The sequence below is a fragment of the Engraulis encrasicolus genome, chromosome 7 (genome assembly GCF_034702125.1).
Source record: "Engraulis encrasicolus isolate BLACKSEA-1 chromosome 7, IST_EnEncr_1.0, whole genome shotgun sequence".
Taxonomy (NCBI): domain Eukaryota; kingdom Metazoa; phylum Chordata; class Actinopteri; order Clupeiformes; family Engraulidae; genus Engraulis; species Engraulis encrasicolus.
Window position 1 is genome coordinate 36,796,861 of NC_085863.1, and position 22,837 is coordinate 36,819,697.

The 22,837-nt window shown below is 42.3% G+C and overlaps 1 protein-coding gene and 1 long non-coding RNA gene across 4 annotated transcripts; one reads left to right on the plus strand and one right to left on the minus strand.

Annotated features, from left to right (window-relative positions):
- The first annotated feature begins 222 nt into the window (after nucleotides 1-222).
- On the plus strand, nucleotides 223-6,081 carry LOC134452803 (uncharacterized). 3 transcript variants are annotated; one of them, XR_010035521.1, is made up of 6 exons: nucleotides 223-693; nucleotides 1,012-1,166; nucleotides 2,071-2,133; nucleotides 4,013-4,107; nucleotides 5,773-5,853; nucleotides 5,992-6,072. It is a non-coding gene; the product is annotated as an uncharacterized LOC134452803 (long non-coding RNA). The 3 variants fall into 3 exon arrangements; XR_010035520.1 differs by lacking the exon at nucleotides 5,773-5,853 and having other exon boundaries at nucleotides 5,992-6,081; XR_010035519.1 differs by having other exon boundaries at nucleotides 5,773-6,076.
- Nucleotides 6,082-19,593: 13,512 nt separating this feature from the next.
- On the minus strand, nucleotides 19,594-22,388 carry ugt5d1 (UDP glucuronosyltransferase 5 family, polypeptide D1). Its single transcript, XM_063202505.1, has 2 exons — nucleotides 22,258-22,388; nucleotides 19,594-21,701 (listed from the first exon to the last, which is right to left on the minus strand). Exon 2 carries the CDS (start codon nucleotides 21,694-21,696, stop codon nucleotides 20,095-20,097), a length of 1,602 nt encoding a protein of 533 aa, XP_063058575.1. The 5' UTR covers nucleotides 21,697-21,701; nucleotides 22,258-22,388; the 3' UTR covers nucleotides 19,594-20,094.
- Nucleotides 22,389-22,837: the final 449 nt, after the last annotated feature.

Genomic DNA, 22,837 nt, shown 5'->3' on the forward strand with positions numbered 1-22,837 from the left:
AGTTTTCTTACATATATATTTTTATATCCCAGTTACGTACCTTATCTTCTGCATGAATCGAGGCCTCCTGTTTCATTGGCACGAATGAACGAAAAATCCTGTCAGGGGAGCGGAGCAGTTAACCGCAGCCTTTTGTTTACAGTTGTTACCAGGGCAACGCAGCTAGGACCCCAAAGCGACAGATAAGGCAGAAGCGACAGGTAAGGTACCGACAATCTCCTCCCACTGGTTAGCATAACAAATGAAGCGGAAGTTTGTTTAGTCCATAATAGTCAAACACAGAGAGCTCAGATCTCAATTGTTGATAGACTATCGTTGCTACGGTGACTGCAACCGACCACCTTTGAAACACAACTGAAACGCAACTCACGGCTGCTGCTGACAAGGGCATTCACATATTTATTCGTAAAACCATTTTATTTTTTGGTGGATGAAAACATTGTGTCAATATGCTATGTCTATGTTCGCCTTATTCACCCGGAACGTTCTAAAGACGTTGAGGGGTACACTTCAGGGGTACATTCGGCAACGCACCAGCTGTCATGGCGCCTCACTGTTGTGTGCCCAAATGTTCGTCCTCAAAGAGAAAAAAAATCCTACCGTGGACAGACTTTCCACCGTTTCCCCAAAGAGCAGGCACTTCGCCGTGGATGTATAAATCACATCTAGAGGGGTCCTGGTCCATATTTCAAGGTAAGATGCAAAATTATGTTCAATCATACGCATTAGCTAGCACAAATAAGCTAGCTCGCCAAACTTGTCATGACTCATGTAGCCTAATGACGCGAATGCCTCGGTGAAATAAAAAATATGAATGTGTAATTACACAACGCTACATTTATATGATATTTCCAGATCGCTATTTCAAGATTATGCTTTTAATTGTGTGGTAAGCGATCCGATGGCCACTGATTTTGTGCTACCAGAACCAGTAGCGTAGGCCTACTTGTGCCAAAATCAAGTTGTTTTGCTAACGAACTAAAATGCATACCCTGGTATTTATGGTTACAGATCAACGCTGAGACCAAGGTTTGCTCTGAGCACTTTGAGAAGCAGTGTTTTGTAAAGACCACCCGTGTTATCACAAAGCTTATAAAGGATGCTGTGCCAACTTTCGCCTGGACTTCAGAGAGGCCAAAGAGGAGAATCATCATTCGCAGACCGAGGTTAGTTTGTTCAGTCAATATTCAACTGACATGTGTTTAGCAACCCTCTAATAATAATAATAATAAACTGAGAATAGTTCGCCATAGGAATAGCCTACATTTAAATTTAGACAAGACTGGAGAATGAATGTATGTGCTGGAGATAATTGCACCGTTCCGCGGTGTCTCCTTCAAATGAATGGCAAAGTAGCATGATAGCTTTGGCTGTGGGGAGGGTTTTGAACAGGACTGGTCGCGCACGCCGACGCTGTCAGTGTGAAAGGCAGAGAAAAACACGCCTGCTCCTCCCTCCGAGTCCAGTGACTTTTTAATAACTCACTTTTCTAAAGTTTTAACTTGGATTTCTGTCACGTTTAAACGCCACCGCTCCTGGATCTCTCTCTATGCTGTGCCCTGCCTAGTATTTCTGAGTCCCCTGAAATAGGCTGTCTGCATTCTCTTTTTAAACGCACTGGGCCCTTTCTTTCAAATTAGTCCGTTCGTTTCAGATCTTGTCATTTCTGCTTTAGGTGACTGCTCAAGATGTGGCTTCCTGTAGTTCAGAGATAGTTTTCAAAACTGCCTCAAGCTTATGTAGTAGTGTTAACAATAAACAGGTGTGGAACATATTGCCTATATTTGAATAGTTGTGGGAATAACTGTGGGAACATGGAGCAGCAAGAATAAGCTGTGGGACCAATGGGCTGTGGGAAACATAGAGCAGCTGACCCCCAACAGGGTCTTCATGGTTGTATGACCTGAATACATTTTCAAAGCGGAGCCACAGGATGTGGACTTCTACTCTTTTCCACTATTAGACGTGCCTTTGTCCTGCACCTGGCCTCAGCGAGGTGGGATGTGCATACTCTTACTTTTATAAAAATGTTGTATATTGACCACTAATTCTGTGCATGCTGTCATACAGAGATGATGACCCATTCCTGAAGTTGGACGCCAGAATGCAGGAAGGTGCTGTTTAAGAGCCTAGGTAGGTATTTGCTCTAAAGACATTTGTCTGCCACAATTTAGGAAACGCTGTCAAAGTGTGTGAATGGCGAAGACCAGCTTACAATGTTTTCTCTTCTCTTTTCTTTTGTTTCTGTGCTGTGTGGGCCATGTTTGACATGTAAATACAGTATATCACGAAAGTGAATACACCCCTCACAGTTTTGCAGAGTTTTGAGTATATCTTTTCATAGGAAAGCATTACAGAAATGTAACTTTGACACAATGATTAGTGACCTTTTAACAACATATTTAACCGCTTAAATTTCTTGTTCACTCAGAAAAAAACAAAATACAGCCATTAATGTTTGAACATGTACTCACAAAAGTGAGTACACCCCAGATTAAAATCCGGTATAGAAGGGGCTATGTTGGCTCGAATCGTCTCGAAATGAAACGAAATGAAAAGGGATGACAAGGGAGGTCATCAGTGTGCGTTTCAACCTTTCTTTGCATTGAACTTTTAAATTTTGAGTCTGCATCTGCCTTAAATAGATTGGTGTGTGATTTGAATGCAATCCTATGGAGAATATCATGATCTGCTTCAGTAGTCACAGTGCATGTTGACATGCATGTTTCTTTTAGGTGTATTTCAGATTGCCAATGTTGACAGCATTCATGCATCCCCAAACCATGTCAGTCCCACTACCATGCTTGGCTTATGAGAGGATACACCATTTTTGTAAAACTCACTTGTTTACCACCACACATGCTTGACACCATCTAAAGCAAATTTGTTTATCTTGGTCTCTTCAGACCACACGACATGGTTCCAGTGATCCATATCCTTGGTCTGTTCATCTCTCTTGAGACCAAGATAAACAAATTTGCTTTAGATGGTGTCAAGCATGTGTGGTGGTAAACAAGTGAGTTTTACAAAAAGGTGTATCCTCTCATAAGCCAAGCATGGTAGTGGGACTGACATGGTTTGGGGATGCATGAATGCTTTCAACATTGCCAATCTGAAATACACCTAAAAGAAACATACATGTCAACATGCACTGTGACTACTGAAGCAGATCATGATATTCTCCATAGGATTGCATTCAAAACTCACACCAATCTATTTAAGCCAGATGCAGACTCAAAATGTAAAAGTTCAATGCAAAGAAAGGTTGAAACGCACACTGATGACCTCCCTTGTCATCCCTTTTCATTTCGAGACGATTCGAGCCAACACAGTCCCTTCTCTACCGGATTTTAATCTGGGGTGTACTCACTTTTGTGAGTACATGTTCAAACATTAATGGCTGTATTTTGTTTTTTTTCTGAGTGAACAAGAAATTTAAGCGGTTAAATATGTTGTTGAAAGGTCACTAATCATTGTGTCAAAGTGAAATTTCTGTAATGCTTTCCTGTGAAAAGATATACTCAAAAATCTGCAAAACTGTGAGGGGTGTATTCACTTTCGTGATATACTGTAGACCACTAGGCTAGTTCAGTTGTTGGCGGTGGATTTATGTTGATTTATAAATACAAGTCCTTTAGTAGGCTAGTAGGCTAACTAATTAATGCGAGCATGACCTACTGTGTCATGCTAAACAAGCAGGAAGCTGGGCATTCTTGGCGACTCTGAGAACTATAATACAGGCCAAGTCGTCATTGTTATAAGATGGTAATAACATCATCAAATATTTGCCCTGTTGAATGGATGTACGTTTTTGCGTCACGTCCTGTTGATGCTAAAATTACGTGCACTGTTACATCAAGATTCATGAACTTGTCAGCAGTGCAGCCAGCCTTCTTTCTATGGCCGTAATGTAATCGTTTACAGCTCTCGAAATGAGCAGACAGCTCAGCTGCTTGGTGCATACTCTTACCAATCGGTCTATATTATTCCCTCTTGCATTATTTATTTTCAGGCGGTGGAAGAAGCACTTGCAGGTATGCTACCGACCAGGCTCCTCAACACCAATCCGAGACGGAAGATGAAACGGGATGAAGCAGTTAGATTGAGGTAAACATCTACACACCCCTGTTCAAATTCCAGGTTTTTGTTACGTAAAAAATGACAGAAAACAAACTTAAAGCTTTAAAAGGGAAGAATAGAAAATAAAACTTCTATTAACATTGTTGCATAAATATGCACACCCTTAAACTAATACCTTGTTGCAGCACCTTTGGCTTCTATCACCGAACTCAGTCTTTTGGGTAAGAGTCTATCAGCATGGCAAACATAGAAGTGACAATATTTGTACACGTATCTTTGCAAAAAGTACTCCAAATCTGACAGATTGCGAATGCATCTCATCTGCACAGTCCTCCTCAGATTGCCCAACAGATGTTCCGTGTCATACAGGACTGAACTCTCCCACTCCCAGTCCAGGTCTCTGCGGTCTTCTGAAAAGGACAATCTCATCATCCCCCGAGCCAGACTCCGTACTGTTGGTGACAGAGCTTTTTGCGTTGCTGGAACAGTCTACCTCCCAACATACGCCAGGCCCCCACACTGGCTACGTTGAAATCACATCTATTCACAGAGGCATATGGACTTTAACTTCACTGGCCCATCCCCTCCCCCTTTATGCCACTACAATGGCCCCTGTGGAACTGTTCTAAATTCCAACCTCCATGACTTAAGCCCCAGTTACAACTGAAGAACGATAATCACATAGCATGATGCTGTCACCTTCATGCTTCACTTTACGCTTGGTGTTACCTTGGCAATGAGGTGTTGTTACCTTTTGTAATTATGTCCAAAATGTTAAACCTCGGTTTCACCTGACCATAATACTCACCATAATCCCACATGCATTTGGGAGATTACAGAAGTATTTTTTGCAAAATGTACTCCACCGAGATTTAACTTTTTGGTCATAATTCGAAAGGGTATATTTGGCACAAAACATCACCCCAACAACACCATACTTTAAGTGAAGGGAGCCTTGTTGGGTGATCTGAGGAGGACTGACTGTGGGAGATTGCACTCGCAGTCTTTCTGATTTGGAGGGCTTTGCAAAGAGGGGTGCACGAATATTGCCATATTAATGTGTGCCATGCTGAGACTCTTACCCACAAAAGACTGTGCTGTAATGAAGGCCAAAGGTGCTGCAACTAAGTATTAATTTAAGGGCGTGTACATTTTTGCATTGCATTGCATTGATTAATAGTTTCGATTGAAGGAGGGAAAAGCTGTGAATTTATTTGTCTTCACAAAAACCTGACATTTGAAGAGGGGTGTGTAGACTTTTGGGAGCCACTGTACATGTAGAAATTATGTGTTCATATCTCTAACCCTCTTGGTTTAGCATGATAATGAAAAGAACTGTGAGCAAAAATGTGGCAAGCAGAAAACCAGAGTGGCTAGTGACTTGGGAAAACCCAACTGTGGCCGGAGAGCAAAACATTAATGTCAAACCCTTGTCTGTACCCAGACATGGGTTCCTACCAGGTGTACGGATACCCAAACACAACCACATCGTATGCAAAGCGCAAGTCTGAATTAAATTTTCTACACACATGTACCTAAAAAGTGTACCACAGTCACCGTGTAGTTTGAATACTTTTACTTGAAGGAGAGGATTGTGCACACAGGTGCAGTACGAAGGTCAACTGTAGTTTTCAGAGTGAGGAGTCTGCACACTTAGAATCGTTTTTGTTGCGTTTTATTTTTTCATGGCAGGATAACGTACCTCAACAGTCTTCTTCAGATTCTCTACAAACACAGTCTGAGTGGTGATTAGAACATGCCTGGCATCCAAGGGTGTGGCCAGTTTGTTAACCCTTAACACTCTACACTTTACAATTATAATTATTTTACACTGTCTGGACAAGATGTAGAATACTACTGAGCGACAGTGATATGTCATGTTCTTAATACTGTTATATCCTGTCATTACAGACAAGGCGGCCGGAAACTTTGATGACCTCAATGACACTGGCTAGGTGAAGGACATCAACAAAATGGCATCAGGTCACCAGACATCAGCTCAACCATTTTGCGCCAAAAATGAAGCCGTTCACATACCATGGCATCCTAAGCAGGTAATTTCATACCTCTCAGTAACCTCAGAATGTATTAACAGAATAAACAAAATTATCACTTCCCATAATTTCTACCACATGTTTCAATAGGCAGCACTACACTACTATGCAACAGTGAGAGAGAGCGGGCAAGGACAAGTAAAGCGGACCTACACTACAGCAAGACTTTGACACTTCTCCACGTTCGAGGCAGCCATCACCCCCACCGTTGAGCAGCGGCTATGTGTAACCCCCAAAAGAGGAGATGATCCGACGATGTGTGCGTGTGTGTGTGTGATGTATGATATTGTAACACTTCAGTCCTTCTTTTATACTATACAGTGTATACATATACATTTGTGGGTTTGTTTAAAAACCATTGCTGAGGTTAAGAAATGCATTATGACAAATACATCTGATTCAGGTGTACTGTCTTTTATTTGCCACAAATAAATCACATCCTGGAAACCTGTACGATGTGTGGATTTAAAGATCTGCCAGATCTTTGTGACGGCACAGGATTGCAGTGGAACCCAAACATAGCCTACGAATCCCATCTCACCAACTGCCGATATGCAGTATGCCTGATTTTTCCTGTACAGCAAAGAAATGTAGAGATTGTGCCTTCATCAAGAATAGGTCATTTGGATTCACAACAATTATTCAATTTACTTTGTGCGTGTGGTGTTGCTACTGTTATTATTATGTTACTAGTGACCCCTTTAGTTGAGTTCCATAGTCTACATGAAATCTCTGCACTTGTGTTACCACTATTGGGATTGGCAGCTCCCTTAATGAAAATGAGAAAAACTTGCCTGGATGAAATGTTATGAACTGTATGCGTTGTGCTGCTTGCTGAAGTAACATGACACCCACATCACCTTCCAGAAATAAAGTGTATACAGGCTACCTAACCAGAGTCCTAGAGACCTATTGCTGCTGTGTGATGAAATCCAGGCAAAGGCCCAAAAGCTTTGGCAATTGCTGCAACATGTAAAAAAGGTAGACAGATTAGGCCCCTGCAGATATGGCATGTGTACCGGTAGATGGATTCACTAAATTCTTTAACCACTTAAATGGCTTGGGTCAGACAAGCTGGGCTGCACACTGACCTCTTCCATGTTGCCCATGTGGTTTCGTTGGCTGTGTGTGACAACCTCCGTACAAGGGCCGCCGATCAGCAACTGAAGGCAGATTTTTTTTTTTTTTAATGTCTGCACCTTTTTTATTAAATGTATTGCATTGCACTGGTATCACATTGCATTAAATGTACTAGCCAAGTGACACAGAGAGCAGGTAAATACAGTGTATTGATCTGTACCATTTATGTCACTTCTTAAAGATTCAATTATTCAACTCTATATTCAAAGAGGCCGGTATTGCTCTACCATTTTCCACGAACCAGTCAACTTCCTGGGAGTAATTGCAGTACTTTGAGAAAGTGATCTTTCTAGCCTAATCATTCATTGTGCTTGTGTCAGTATTGTAGTGTCATTGTTTATTTACAGTGTGTCGACGCCATCTACTGGATACTCAGCGCACGGTTCATTTTCTAGCCACTTCATCATTTCATTCCAAAGCACAGAGTGAGCTCTTTGATGCAATGTAGGCTAAATTCACCTAGAGCTCTAGTTGTGTATATCCAATGACTTATGTAGACCTCCTTGTGTATACCCGTTGTGGATCGCTGAATACATAGCCTACAAAATCCATAATCACCAGCTATGGAGAACACGACAGTGGCAAAATGAATGATTGTTCCAACCGATTTCAATAAAGGTTCTCTGATCTGACCGCTTGAATTGACTATCCGGCTCCCTATTTTATTGCAATGCTTACCAGCAAAAGTATCAAACACACTTGAATCCTTATAGCCTACATTACAAATATCTGACTGGACCATCGTAGGAAACAGGTTTGTACCGGTATGTCTCTCAGTCATGCAGTACACGGAGCTGGATTTCAGTGAAACATTGCACTTACAACATGTTAACTTAAGGTCTCTGTAAACGTGCATTTTGGTCTTCTTTGCAAAACAACTTTGTCATCATGCCAAATGCCTAGCCTGCTAACTTTAAGCTCTTAAAACGCACTCGTCGTGAGCAAAATGAAGCTTGACAGGACACGAACCATAGCATATTTGATGAAATGGCTACTCACTTTATTCCTGCTGTCTGCGAATCTCAACAAGTTCGCCCATGAAATAAACAATTAAAAACAATGTTTTCATAAAAATGGTAAGCAATAGAGGTATATGCAACCTTCAGTCATTCCACTCGTCAGTAAACGCCAGCTGCAGTTACCGTAGCAACGATATCAACAATTGCTCTTCAGATCTGTGTCTGATTATTTCAGACTAAACAAACTTCCGCCTCGTTGGTTATGCTAATCAGTGGGAGGAGATTATTTAAATATTCATATTTCTGCTCGCGCGCGTGAGGAAATTCATGTCACCTCTCGCGCGTGAGATGGTGTTTGCGCGCGCGTGGCAGCGTTTGCGCGCGCGCGCAGAGCAAAATCGCGCGCGCGAGAGTGTCTACACGCGCGCGCAGAATAAAATACCTCGCGTGGGCAGTAAGTGGCGCTCGTGGACCTTTTGTCCACATAATGACGCCATAGTATGTACTCCTGGTCATCTTGCTCAAAAAAGCTTAGCTGTTGGCAACTCTTTTCCTTTTGTAGCTGCAAGATGTTTCGTCTGTTCCTCTGTCAGACTCATCACACAACAAAAGACTGTCACTGACACATGAGTCCATGCAGGATGAAATTTGTATGTTTTACACGATTAACATTATGGGTTTATGTAACAGAACTCCATTGATATTGCTTAATATCAGGACCCCCTGTATGCCTACTTTTTGTTTTGTTTTGTTTTGTTTGTTTTTATTTTTTCCTCGAAAAATCACACCCTTGGCCTATGGAATTGAACTGCTTGGTGCTTGCTGTTGCAGTCAGATTGTGCACGCATCACCCCTATATTTCCTCACCCCAGTCTACTTAGTTTGTTTAGTGTTAAAACAACTCAAAGTTGTACAACTTGTGCTTGAGACTGATCTGGTATCGTAACACTGTAGGGGGAGAGCGGGGTAAGATGAGCCACCCCTTTTTTTCTCGAAAATAGTAAATACATTTTAACATGTCACCACATTATGAGGTGATGGAAATCCTTTTCTAACACTTGTGAAAAGAGAAGCACCTGCCAAATTTGGCAAGAGAGATAAGCTACTTGTGAAAATGTGTTTTTTCAACTCTTTCAGTCAATTCCATGTATATCCAAAACAAGTATGATTTAGAGAAAACAAAAATAGAACAATGTTGGTCACATCATGTCTGAAATAAGCTGCTATATAAATGATAGTCTTTTTGCACTTTTATAATACTTTTTAACCATTTTTTTCCCATAATTTTGACAGTGGGGTAAGTTGAGCTATTCAAGACAGGGTAAGTTGAGCCACTTATCCTAATGGGATGTATAATGGTTGTACACCATGTTATGATAATTGAACATAACCAGATCATTTATTTCATATCATACCCAGGTGAGTTGAGATGTATGACTTTATGTATGTTTCGGCCAACTCAGACAATAGGGTCATTTCACGTGAAATCAGACACTTTGGGACCCGACCGACACGGATTTCAATCATAAGTTTACTTGGTGTGTCTTTTTAGTAGCAAGGTAGCACCCCAGAACTGCATGAATTGAATCTGACATGAATATAAAGGGAGAAACAGACTAGCGAAAGTTTACAAATGAGGGTAGGACACTATACATTCAGCCTTGATTATATCAGTCAGTGTTAGTCACAAAAAGATGTCTGTGGTGTTGTTTGAAAGCTCTTTTCTGGCTCTACATATTACACAATCAGCTTGGAATACAACAACCCTCAGAATATGAGTTATGATAAATTGAAAAATTAAAAATTGAAAATATAAAAAAATATATATTGTAAAATGGCCAGTTCCTTGTCCAAACGTAGCCGGCAATGTCATGAACAACACCTGAAATGCTGGTGTGTGGTTCTTTATTAATGTCAGAGATAATGGGACTCAAAAATATGACATCATACAAATCATCTAGTAAGAATATGGTAATACCATAGTAATATCACATGACAGCATGTCTATCGGAATATGTGAAGGATGGAGATGGTCCATGAGGATGCAGGAAGTTCAGTTTCACCTCTCCAGTGCTCGGCATACATTCCTCAACTTGTTGCCATCATATACAGCTACAACATACCCTTTGATGCTTGAACATTTAGAAAATTCCTTTACTGAGCTTATTCTTTCAACCCTGCCTTCTCTGAATGCTGAAAATGGTCTAGCTTCCACTGTGTCCATTGACAATGGGCAGAAGCTGTGTAGTTTTTGAGTACCTGGAATAAGGACTGACGAGGGTTCAGGGCCCACCGGGAAAATGCCCGTTATGTCAGATGGCCAGTCCAGTCTTGTCCCTGACCCTACTCTATTACTACTTCATTACAACTCATTTCAACCTTGATGTCCCATTATCTCTGAAATGAATAATGAACCAAACACCAGAATTTCAGGTGTTGTTCATTGCATTGCAGGCTACGTTAAGACAAGGAACTGGCCATTTTAAATTATGAGTTTTTTAGATATTCAATGTTTAATTTTTCAATTTATCATACTTCATATTCTGAGGGTTGTTGTATTCCAAGCTGATTGTGTAATTGGGAGAGCCAGAAAAGAGCTTTCAAACAACACCACAGACAGCTTTTTGTGACTAACACTGACTGATATAATCAAGACTGAATGTAAAGTGTCCTACCCTCACATGTGAACCTTTCCTTGTCTGTTTCTCCCTTAATATTAGTGTCAGATTCAAACCAATGCAGTTCTGGGGTGCTACCTTGCTACTAAAAAGGCACACCAAGTACGATTGAAATCCGTGTTGGTCGGGTCCCAAAGTGTCTGATTTCACGTGAAATGACCCAATAACATTACTTCTTTTTACATTGCATTCCACATTGTTTGCCATTGTATTCAAACAAAGCTGTAAGGGCCCACAATATGTATTCTTTGGCATATTTAGTTGTTTTATTTCATAGATTCATTACCGTAGTTACATTTGTTATAATAAATAAAACTTGTTTAGCTGAGATTTTTGCTTTTACTCAACTTACCCCACACAATGGCTCATCTTACCCCATGCATGCATCCTTGAAAGTTTATCAATTAGTTTTTGTTCTAATAGTAACAGGACACTTTGAAATTCGGTATGGTGTGAAGACTTAGACGCCTTTATCACTTAGCTGTGATGAAAAATGTAAAAAAAAATGTCTCAACCTACCCCGGTCTCCCCAGGACAGTGCATCAGTCACACTACTTGACACTGGAAAACAATGGACAAACTATTTTTTAAAAAGGCTTTTCCGATGTGTAATCATTGAATGCAACTACAAATAACAACTTAGGCAAGATTGTCTTTCTAGTGATTCTTTTTTATTTCTTGCCTCTTATTCACCCCTTCTATTCTTTTTCAGAAGTATTTATTATTCTATTCTATGTTGTACAAAGATGTCTCACTGGTGGGAGACCTCTAATTATTATATCCCCGAAACGCGGAGCGTCGGGGATGTAATGGTTTTGCGTGCACCGCCGCCGCCGCCGCGTCCGCCGCGTCCGCCGTGTGTTAACGCGATAACTTTTGAACGGATGTTTGGATTTGTCCCAGATTTGGTGTGTGAATGCTCTAGGGCAGGTTCATGAACTGATTCGAATTTGGAGGTCAACAATTTCAAGATGGCCGAATTCAAGATTGCCGAATTTTTGTTTGGCCCATTACTTCTGACCGGGTGGATGGATTTGTCCCAGATTTGGTGTGTGAATGCTCTAGGGTGGGTTCATGAACTGATTACAGTTTGGAGGTTAACACTTTCAAGATGGCCGAATTCAAGATGGCCGAATTTTTGTTTGGTCCATAACTTCTGACCGGGTGGATGGATTTGTCCCAGATTTGGTGTGTGAATGTTCTAGGGTAGGTTCATGAACTGATTCGAGTTTGGAGGTCAACAATTTCAAGATGGCGGAATTCAAGATGGCCGAATTTTTGTTTGGCCCATTACTTCTGACCGGGTGGATGGATTTGTCCCAGATTTGGTGTGTGAATGCTCTAGGGTGGGTTCATGAACTGATTACAGTTTGGAGGTTAACACTTTCAAGATGGCCGAATTCAAGATGGCCGAATTTTTGTTTGGTCCATAACTTCTGACCGGGTGGATGGATTTGTCCCAGATTTGGTGTGTGAATGTTCTAGGGTAGGTTCATGAACTGATTCGAGTTTGGAGGTCAACAATTTCAAGATGGCGGAATTCAAGATGGCCATATTTTTGGTTGGCCCATAACTTCTGACTGGGTGGATTGATTTGTCCCAGATTTGGTGTGTGAATGCTGCAGGGTAGGTTCATGAACTGATTCGAGTCAATGGAGGAGTCAATGGAGGTCAACACTTTCAAAATGGTGGAATTTTTATTTGGCCCATAACTTCTGACTGGGTGGATTGATTTGCCCGGTAACTCCTTAATTTAATGGTTCACCATTTCAGTGAATCTACCATATCAGGTAGGCCTACAGTGTAATAACCAGTGTAACAATATTTAATACCATGTAATACTAGTGTAATACCAGTTTAAAAATAGGCAATACCAGGTACAGTGTAATAACCAGTGTAACAATATGTAATACCATGTAATACTAGTGTAATACCAGTGTACAAATATGCAATACCATGTAATACCACTTACACACAAATAGCCTACATGATATAAGTACAAAATTGGTACATGGTGTCACACTGGTATGACGTGGTATTAAATATTGTTACACTGGTTATTACACTGTACCTAATGTGGTATATCCACTGTAATAGTGAACCATTAAAACAGTGTTACCATTTGCCCCATTTTTTCCTTCATTTTCACAATAGTCATTTGGTTTTAAGCCTATGCACGTCATTGATCTATGTATAGATATTAAATATATTTATTTTATATTTTGTATTTATCATAAACGTTCATGAAAAGGTGGACGGGAGTGGTGGGAATGATTGGGGACTGGAAGTGTCGCATTTCGGGGATATACCTTAAGCAGTCGAAGGCGACTGCACAGGCAGTCTAGTTGTAGTTTACATTGTGCTTAGTTGCTGCACTTCACACGCATTGTTCTTTGAGTGCCTGGGCAAATTCTCATCAAGAGAGAAGCAGATACGGCAGTTTCTTGTGTTCTCCTGAGGAGGGCACCATTGCATAATGATTGGGTCTATCGCTGGGTTCACTCTCCACCTCTAGTCCAATCCATTGTCCTCACGGCCACATGCAATGGGTGCAGTTTTTTAAGAAATCAGTAGGCAAGCCAAGATAAGTTATTTAATGTTGAAGGTACAGAGACATTTTGCTTTTCTTCATGTTACTTCATTCTGATTCTGATTTCCTTTTAAGTTTGATTCAGGATCATAAACAGAATAGGCCTATAATCTTGTGGACCGCAAAAAATGGACAGTCCATACAATCATGGCCACATCCATGCTGATACAAATGTGACATACTGAAGAGTAGTGGTGGTACAGTGCACTTGCACATTCCAATTCATGCCTTCCTTATGTGTTTCAGTCATACTGTGCTAGCTTGTGGAAAAAAGTGTTAGATCACGACCATATACTGTATATTCTTGCATTATTGCATAGTAAATGGTAATACAAATGTGATATAACTGAAGTATCGTGGTGGTGCACTGCATTTGCCATGTCGATTCATGCCTGCCTTGATATGTTTCAGACACGATTGTGCAAGCTGACAGAAACCATGAAGACATCCACTGGGCATGAAGCCTTGGTGCATCTCATGTCTGCTACTCTTGCCCAGTCCAGCTGCTGTAAACAAGCGTCTTCTTCCAAGAAGCCCTGCCCCCAAATGTCCTCAGCACAGTAAGAGCACAATTACACCCTCAGCCAAGTGTGGCTTTCTGCAGTGACAGTGACGGATAATGACACTGATTATATAGCACTGAGGGGAAAAAATCTGATTAATAAAATCATCACCAGGGGACACTTAACAGCTATTGGAAGCGTTAAGGTCTGGTAAGAAGCCCGCTGGGGTTGAATTTAAAACAGCTCCCCAAAATGCATCACATCGTGCTGAGGGATTCGTTTAAGGAGAAACAGGCCATAAGATAATGCATAGAAATGGATATGCTGCTTTTAATGCTCGTGCAGATGATAACAAGGTTAAGCTTTGAAACCCAAATTCCTTTGAGATCAACTTTTTTATATTTATGTTCAGGGCTGTACAGATGAGCATCAGTAGAACTTGTACAGAAACAGTCAGGGGGGTTAGTGGTGGCTCTATTTTATGGGTAGAAAAGTGTTTCTATCACACTGATGTCTAACCTGTGTTCCCATAATCTGCTTTGCTTCAACAGTTATGCATGCAGCCCTGGGGTTCTCATTCCTTACGTACAGTATTTTGACCCTTTTGGCAGTCTGACCATGTTCAATTCACCATGTCCATAGGCTTGATGGAAATTATAGCGTTAAAATGTGATCCAATTATCTCGCATGTTTAAACGCTCACGGAGAAAACTCAATTGCCTCCTGCCAACGTGGGCTACACAAGGATATAAAGATTCAGAACACACATAGCACAAAATGAGTTGAATGCATGAGAAACAATTACCTAAATCCTCGCTCCTCATATATGTGCAGGGAAATCCCCTTTGTCCATTGGCCCAAACAACTGGTGCTGAAACTGCTGTTTGTCTCATCAAAAACAGTTATGGGAAATGCATACACTGCAGGCACTATATTGGCCCTCAAGGATTTTACACAGTGCGTGTTCATAAGAGAATATGACAGCTACGTTTTCTGAAAGGTTGGATGTGAAAAGTCTTTTCTTCATGCGAAATTGACCTTCATAAGCAAAGCTGCCTTTTCTAATGCAAATGTCTATTCCTCATCTGTTGGCTCTTGTTAACCGTAAGGCAGCTGCCTTTTCCTTGGAGACAATATGAAACCGTGGAGTAGATGAAGAAAATCCTCTCGCAAAATTAATGCGAATGAATACCTCAGAAACTGTTACGTTTCTCGTTCTACAATTGAAAGTCTCATCTTGGAAAGCATAGCAGCAGGGCCACTGACCGCTTCGGCCAGGCCTGGGACAAAACTGTCTGAAAGCCCCCCCATATACAATGTAATGGTGATCCAATTGCCCCCCCAGCCCTTTGGGCCTGGGACAACTAACCTCTTTGTCCCCCCCGTCGACTTCCCTGCATACCCTAGCAGCCTGCTTGCCATGTGCTGTCCCACTATTGTAAGCACCATGATGGGCCTGCAGTATAACTGCTCAAGGGAAGCCTCCCTCAAGATTACCATCTCCCGATACTGAGTGGCAAGCTGGACTTCCTCACTGGGGTTGTAGGTCAAAAAAATTGAGTGAAAACACTGTCTGCAGCTCTGACTGCCTATGGAGCTTACAGCATGAAGGATAATGCCAACCAGCTGCCTGCTCTCCAAGTGACGTAGGTCTCAATTATGAAGCAGGATCAAGCTGTCAGGATGCATGCATCCCCTGAACCGGGCAATGTTCAAAGCGTCAAGAAAATACTCATTCCACATCATCACTGGAGTCAGTGGACTGTGTGGAGCCTTCACCAGCATCACAGTGATGATTCAATTCCTTTCAGAATTGATTATGGTAATGTTAGACAACATATTTTTTTATGCACAGAGCCCCTACAGGGGTTGACTCTGTGACTGTGCCGAAAAGAGGACAAATCCTTTCCTGTACAGAGTCACAGAGTTAAAGCGGGGAGCCTTCATCTGTATCACAGCGATGATTGAATTCCTTTCAGAATTCATTATGATACTGTTAGACAACACTTTTTTAATGTACAGAGCCCCTACTGGGGTGGACTGTGGTGCAGGAAAGAGGATTTGTCATCACATTGTGGCAATTGGTTAAGTCTTCAGGCCCGTTGACAATGAATGTCTGTGTGCGCGTTGGGGTCACACCTTAGGGTCATGAGACCCGTGTGGACACATCCTTTTGTATTGACCACGTGCAGCTGCCATTTTGAATCATGAGCTCATGGAAACGTCTTACTACTAGTACAGGCTGACTACTACTACTGCTGATCCTATACAGCTCCATCCGCTCCATTAACTTAGCGTGTCAGAGGCCTGGCTGACAGCTGGGGAGGAGGGAGACAACAGATAGTGCGCACCACAGCATGGTCCTTCAATGGCTGAACCCCACTGTCAGCAGCAACGTGGGCACCAGTACACAGTGGCAAGATTTCATTGATGTTGCATTGTTCTCAATAAATAACATTTTTGAAAAGATACTGAACGGAATTTCATATAATTACCCTGAGGCAACTTAGACACGAGGTTCTGTATTGTTATTAAGGGCATTCCAGTGCTGGACCCTGGAAAAATGCACTTTGTAGTCTTGATGTTATTGCTATAATTATTTGCATTAATATTAAAATATTGTCCTCTGTTTTTTGTTTTGTTCTGTGTTGTTTTTGTTTTTTGTCAGTTGTGCAATAGTCTTGTGATGTGATGTTATGTGTATGTACTATGTCCTGTCTTAAGCGAGTGTTGCTCAGGGATGCAAAAAGAATTTCATTGAAAACTGACAATAAAGTGTAATCGTAATCGTATCGTAACACCGTTCTAATCTAAACTAGCCCCCTCCCTCTTCTGGGTCCTTAGAGTTATAAAAGTTATTCTAACCTGACATCCACTGTCTATGTCTACATACCCTCAAAACTCTCTAAACATTATCTATAGTCATGCAAGTAGAAATTCTAGCAAAGTAAAGCAACAAACAATAAGAGAACGAACAAGGTCTCAAAACTGGCAAGGACAAAATGGAGTGCATGCAGTCTGTTAACTGCTGAGTGTTCGCAAGACACCACCTTGGATGACTGTATTGAATGGAGCGAGTACTGGACATTGCTTACCTCTTAAAACTGTGTTAAAACAAACAAACAAAAACAAAACCAACAAAAAAGGTGAAGAATTGTTATATTGAATATCTCAGGCAAGGAGGTCCAGTCGGTTACTGTGAGTCATTGCTAAGGGATTCACATCTGAAGAACAATAAAAGCTGACTTGACTTGACTTGACTTGAGTTGAAGTACACAGCCCTTCTCATCTGCTCGTGTGGCGTATGTCAGTCCGACAGAAGAATTAATTATCGCGATTGCACAATGTCAAAGAACACTTTGTAAATGTGCAGTCGTATGTCTAAAACAATACAGCTAATTGAAATCTACATTTATTCATGTATTTCTTCGACTAGCATCTCATCACCAATGGGGTCTATTCATGGTAGTGCGTCAGTGAATACTCCATTAGGGAACTAATAGCCGTGCCCTTTTGCCATCTAGATGCCCCATGTGGCGGCCTCCATCACCTAGGTCCATTGTCTAGACTGTGGGAAAGATGGGGGATAACTGAGACTCAGGGCAGGTGTCCAGTTCCCAGTCTGCTTTATGGGCAGGTCTGGAATGATGATCTGGCAAGCAGGGCATCTCACGGTGGGCCAACACTCCTCGGCGGCCGATGCTGTTATTTTTTGTATCGTCTTATTGACACTGGGCACGCAAGAATGCCCGGGCCATTTTATTTTGTCCCGGTCCAGCCCTGTTTATGGGCATTCTTTGTTGTGCAGGAGAAGCACAAAGCCCATAAAACCACCGGGCCCTGCACCTTAGCAAATTCTTTTCTTCGCCTTAAGCCCCTTCTTGCCATGGGTACCTTTTCTCTTCCCCCTCCTCTGCTACTGCTTGCACTGAGTACAACAACAGTTCCATAAAAGTCTCACATGGAATGTAAAAATGCAAGCAAGTGGAAATGAATTTTATTTACTGATCACAACTACTACTGATGAAGATGAAGAAGAAAACACAGGCTAAAAGGACAAAGCTTGTTTCATCTTATCCTGCGACTTAATTGCGTTTGGTTTTCATTTGCCATCACAGACTAAAAAAAAGACAATGTTTCAGCGCCTCAGTGATTAAAGCGCTTGATCGGTGTAGGCTTTGTCGTGCTGAGCATTTATTTTGTCCTCCCCCAGAAGAGACTTTAAGAGTCTGTGCAGGCGTTATGGCTGGGTAATAAGCAGAGTTTAGGCAGAGGGAAGATGCACAAACTAGTTCTCTTTTCCGTTCAGCTTCTTTTGATAAACATACTATAAGCGAGGCATGGTATTCCACTTGGAATACTTAGTGCCGTCATCTGTTACCTCTTGTCCAATCAGCTGTTAGCGCCTGTCACTTTAGTTAATAATGTGTTCTTAATTCAACACTTAGAGAGTTGATTTAACATCTTTTAGTCAGAGAATTCTCTTGAATTAACACTGCATTTTTTACTGTGTGCATCAGCTTACACATGTTTTGCTGCTCATAGGTAGACACCTGCACTGTTGGCCTTCTTCCCTCCCCTGTCACCACCTATGGCTTCCTGTCCAGAGGGTCCTGGTGTTGCAGTCCATCTTCTACAGCTCCTGTCTGCAGCTTCAGTGGCCAACTTGGTCCCAAAGGTATTTCCATACAGTAGGCCCCCTGGATACTGTATTACCACTCCACCCCACCCAACCCAATCCTGACAATTCCCCTGAAAGCAGTCCAACCTCTCAACTCGCCTCCTTTTCCATAGAAATGCTACTGTTGGTTTGGGTCCTTCTGTCCAGGGGGAAAATGTGTCTCACACCTCTGCCAATTTGAGGAATGATCATGTGTTAGACTGTGGACAGGACATGTGGTGAAATTCATTGATGTTCATCCAACGTTTTATTTCTTTACACACAGCTCAATACAGCTTTTTTCCACCAGCACTACACTGGCTATAAGGGTTGGGGTGTTTATTCTGTCTATATCCCCTATCACATAAGGCTTCCAGATGTCTTCCATTACAATCCACCGCTCCTCTTCACTTGTAGCGTATATGCAAACCCCTAACACGTGCTCCCCCTGCAATCACTACACAAGAGCATAATCCCCACTAGACTAAACATCACTATTCTGCACATCCTCATGCCTAAAATAACAGAGCAGCCTTTGCTGTGTGTGTTTGCGTAATAATTCTGGATTACAGGCGTCCTCTTGTCATCTTATAACATCATAATTATACTACATCATCCTCTATAAGGGAGGATGTAGTTAGGCTCATTACCGTGATGTACAGTAAGCCATGTACATGATACCACAACAAATGTGATACCTCAACATGTGTCCAGCTTAGTGGTGATGCTATGGAGATGACTCACTGTATGTGTGTCAAATATACTGTGTTTATGGTGTACAACAAAGCGCTCTCACACAAACAGGCAATGATCGCAGAGAAAGTGATATGGGACCACATGCAGCTGATTAATAATTAACATGTGATTTGTAAACACGGTTCTTGCACATAATTTCAAACAGGTAATGATGAGTCACTGAGAACAGCAGATTGAAATATATATTAGAGGTTTATTCCGTTCTTAAATATGTATATCCCAACTTCAGTTATTATTTTCCCTCAATAATACATTAGATATTTTATTTCCTCAGCTTACTGAGGGGTTAAAACACATGGAGTAATGAGTCTGAAAGGTCCACCCAGAAGTATCATTCATCTGGTAAAATATTTACTGAAATACCGGTAGAACAAACAATGAAGTGGTGTTTTATAACGGTCGCGTTGGTTTGCCTTTTGGTCTGTTTGTCTTTTTGTTTGTCTGTAGCCTAGCCTATGTCATTTTCAGGATGTTTTTAAAAGGTTCTTAACCATTGTGGGATAGGGCCGATTTTGACGTTCCAGTTTCTAACTCCACAAAAACAAGGTAGAAAGACTTAGAAAAAAATAGGATGTAACATAGAACATTTGACTATCAAACAGCTTCCTTGGCGGAGGTCTGCACTCACACACCACACTCGCACTGCATTTCTAGTTCTCTTACTGTATTTGAAGTCACTCAGCCTTCGTTTTCTTTCTGGAGAACATCCTGCAGCACACAAACCTAATAGCCATTACAGTAGTAAACAATACAAGTCCAAGTACAGACATCAATGTCAGCATGACGTCTATGGAGTGGTAGGTGTACCAGGGCATCTTGTAAGAGTCAGTGCGCAGGTGAGCAGCTCCTTTATTCCTCATGACAAACTCCACCCAGAACGCGGCCACGTCCAGCGGGTGCATGGGCTGATCCCGGTGCAGCCTGGACAGCCTCTGCATATTCGCCCTGTAGCTGGGCTTGTGGATGACCTCCTGCAGCCTCTCGTGGAAGGTGTGCTGGTTCAGTTCGGACAGTTCCAGGATCAGTGCTCCGCCTCTCTCTCGTAGGCGCAGCAGGTTGTCGAACTGGTCGAAGAACAGCGGGACGCCCAGCACGGGCACGCCGTGGTAGATGGCCTCCTGGACGCCGTTGGTTCCCCCGTGCGCCACGAAGGCCTTGATCTGCGGGTGACCCAGCAGGTCGTTCTGGGGCATCCACTCCACCAGCATGGTGTTGTTGCCCAGGGTGGAGGGCTTCTCCCCCAGATGCCTCCAGATGACCTTCTGAGGCAGCTGAGCGAAGGCGGCGGCTATCTCGTCCGCCATGTCGTGGGGGAGCCCCTTGACCAGCGTGCCCAGGGACATGATGATGATGCCGTGCTCGCCTGCGCTCTGCACGAAGGCCTCCAGGTCGTCGGGAAGGGGTTTGGAGGGCTTGCACTGGAAGCCGCCCATGTAGACCACGTTTGGCATAGTGGGCCGGGGGAAGTCGAACACAAAGTCTAGCCTCATGAGCCAGATGTCTGCGGCCTGAGTGTAGGCCAGCACGTCGCACTCAGCATCAAAATACTTGCTACATAAATTTTTATAGTGCGGGCCCACTACGAACATGTCCTGGAAGTGGATCAGGCCGTAAAACAGGATATTCTTTACCCTTTGAGGGAACGTCATTACATCCGAAAGGCCAGACCCTGGGACTGGGATGTAAGATAGAGGGGAGGGGGCGATGGCAAAGTGGCCCTCACCGCTGCAGATCCAGCGAACATTTAACACCAGGGGAAGGTTGAGGTAGCGGGCCAGCATGATTCCACCAGAGATGGCAGGATCGGTGAGGACGAGGTCGAACTTCTCATCTCGCAGTCTTTGCATCAGGTCTGGATCGCCAAACATCTTTTCCAGCATTTCACAGGTGAGCCGGTGCGCGTCAGACAGCATGGTAAAGAACTCTGCCAAGCCGCTGAAGAACGTGATCGTGGACGCCTCGCCTTTCAGGAACTCTATCTGCTTCTGCAAGTAGTCATCGAAGAAGTCGTCAAACCGTAGGTCGTCCGGAATGGTGATGGAGGTGTACATCGGCGAGGTCTCAGTGATGTACATGGTCGAGGAGGGGCGGATGACGGTCATCGTGTGGCCCCTGGCGTGAAGTTCCTCCATCAGGATTTTCATGTTGACCCAATGGCTGCCGTCCACAGGGAAGACTAAGATGTTCCCCCCACTGGTGGTCTGCACAAACATGAACAGGAGAATAGCAGCTCTTAGAACCACTGTCCGTCCTGGTCCCAGATTGCTTAATCCCATGACCTCTGGAGAAAGAAAGGGCAGAACATTATACCAGTGAATAGTCTTTTAATGTGTCAATACATTAACACATTAAGAAATTAATACATAGCCATAAACCAAGTTGTAAAAAGACTCTAATCCCCTTGTAGTGTAGTATTAATGGATAAATGTTTAATGGTATATGGTATTAACGGATTAATGGATTTTTAATGATTAAGGTGCCCCCCTGGCGGAAGGGTACAGATTATGAGGCTAGAGGTCTGTCAGTGTTGGAATTTACAGTTGTCAAATGTGTGTAAAATTACTGTATAAATTAAGTCATTAACACTGCCTGAAGTACAGTCTTTCCAGTCATTCTATGCTTTCTCCTGAAATCAATATTGTACACGGTTAGAGCTATGAGGACACAGAAAGGCACACTAAGGCATGAACATTAAGAGAAAAATCTGAAAATGTCATCTTTCTGCCAGACACCGATTGATTCATCATGTGAGCAATGAAATTACATTATTGCTAAATGGAAATGCATACAGCATTTACACAATATTATGACAAGCATGAGAAATGTCATCTACTTACAGCGTAATAGATTTTGAACCAGACAAATTTGAAATCGCAGGTGCAAATCCTGCTGATCAATATGGAGAACTATTACTTCAGGAAGTGCAAACTCATCCTGTGCGGTACCGGTGTTGTGTGGCAATCCCCGACACAACACGTGCCTGACATAATCTGGTATGTAAGAATCTGACTGTGTGTGTTCAAAGTACACAGCGTGCTGACCAGTATGGTTAGATCATTAATGAAGGAAGGTGTCACCACGGACCATGAAAGTGAGATGAGATGTAATGTGATTTAATCTGTCAAGACCTGGCCCCTGTTATAAATGTGTTCTTGCCAGAATGTCAATGACCAAGTAGTAATGTATCACTGAACATTAATGTGTAATGCCATACTAGTGTAGTATTATGGTTGTAAAGATCGTTGCCTATTTTCAGCCAACAGTGAAGTGATCCACTGGTAGAACAGTGTACATTACGAGGCTACACTTACACGACCCTGAACATAAACAAATCATTCTGCATTATTCCTTAAGCCTTTACATTGGTTTATAATAGCTAGAGTGATGAGTTCTTACATGCTCTGTGAGACACATTTT

Bases quoted from the DNA above. Each gene is read 5' to 3' on its own strand.
- ugt5d1 (XM_063202505.1), bottom strand. From the start codon at position 21,696: ATGGGATTAAGCAATCTGGGACCAGGACGGACAGTGGTTCTAAGAGCT.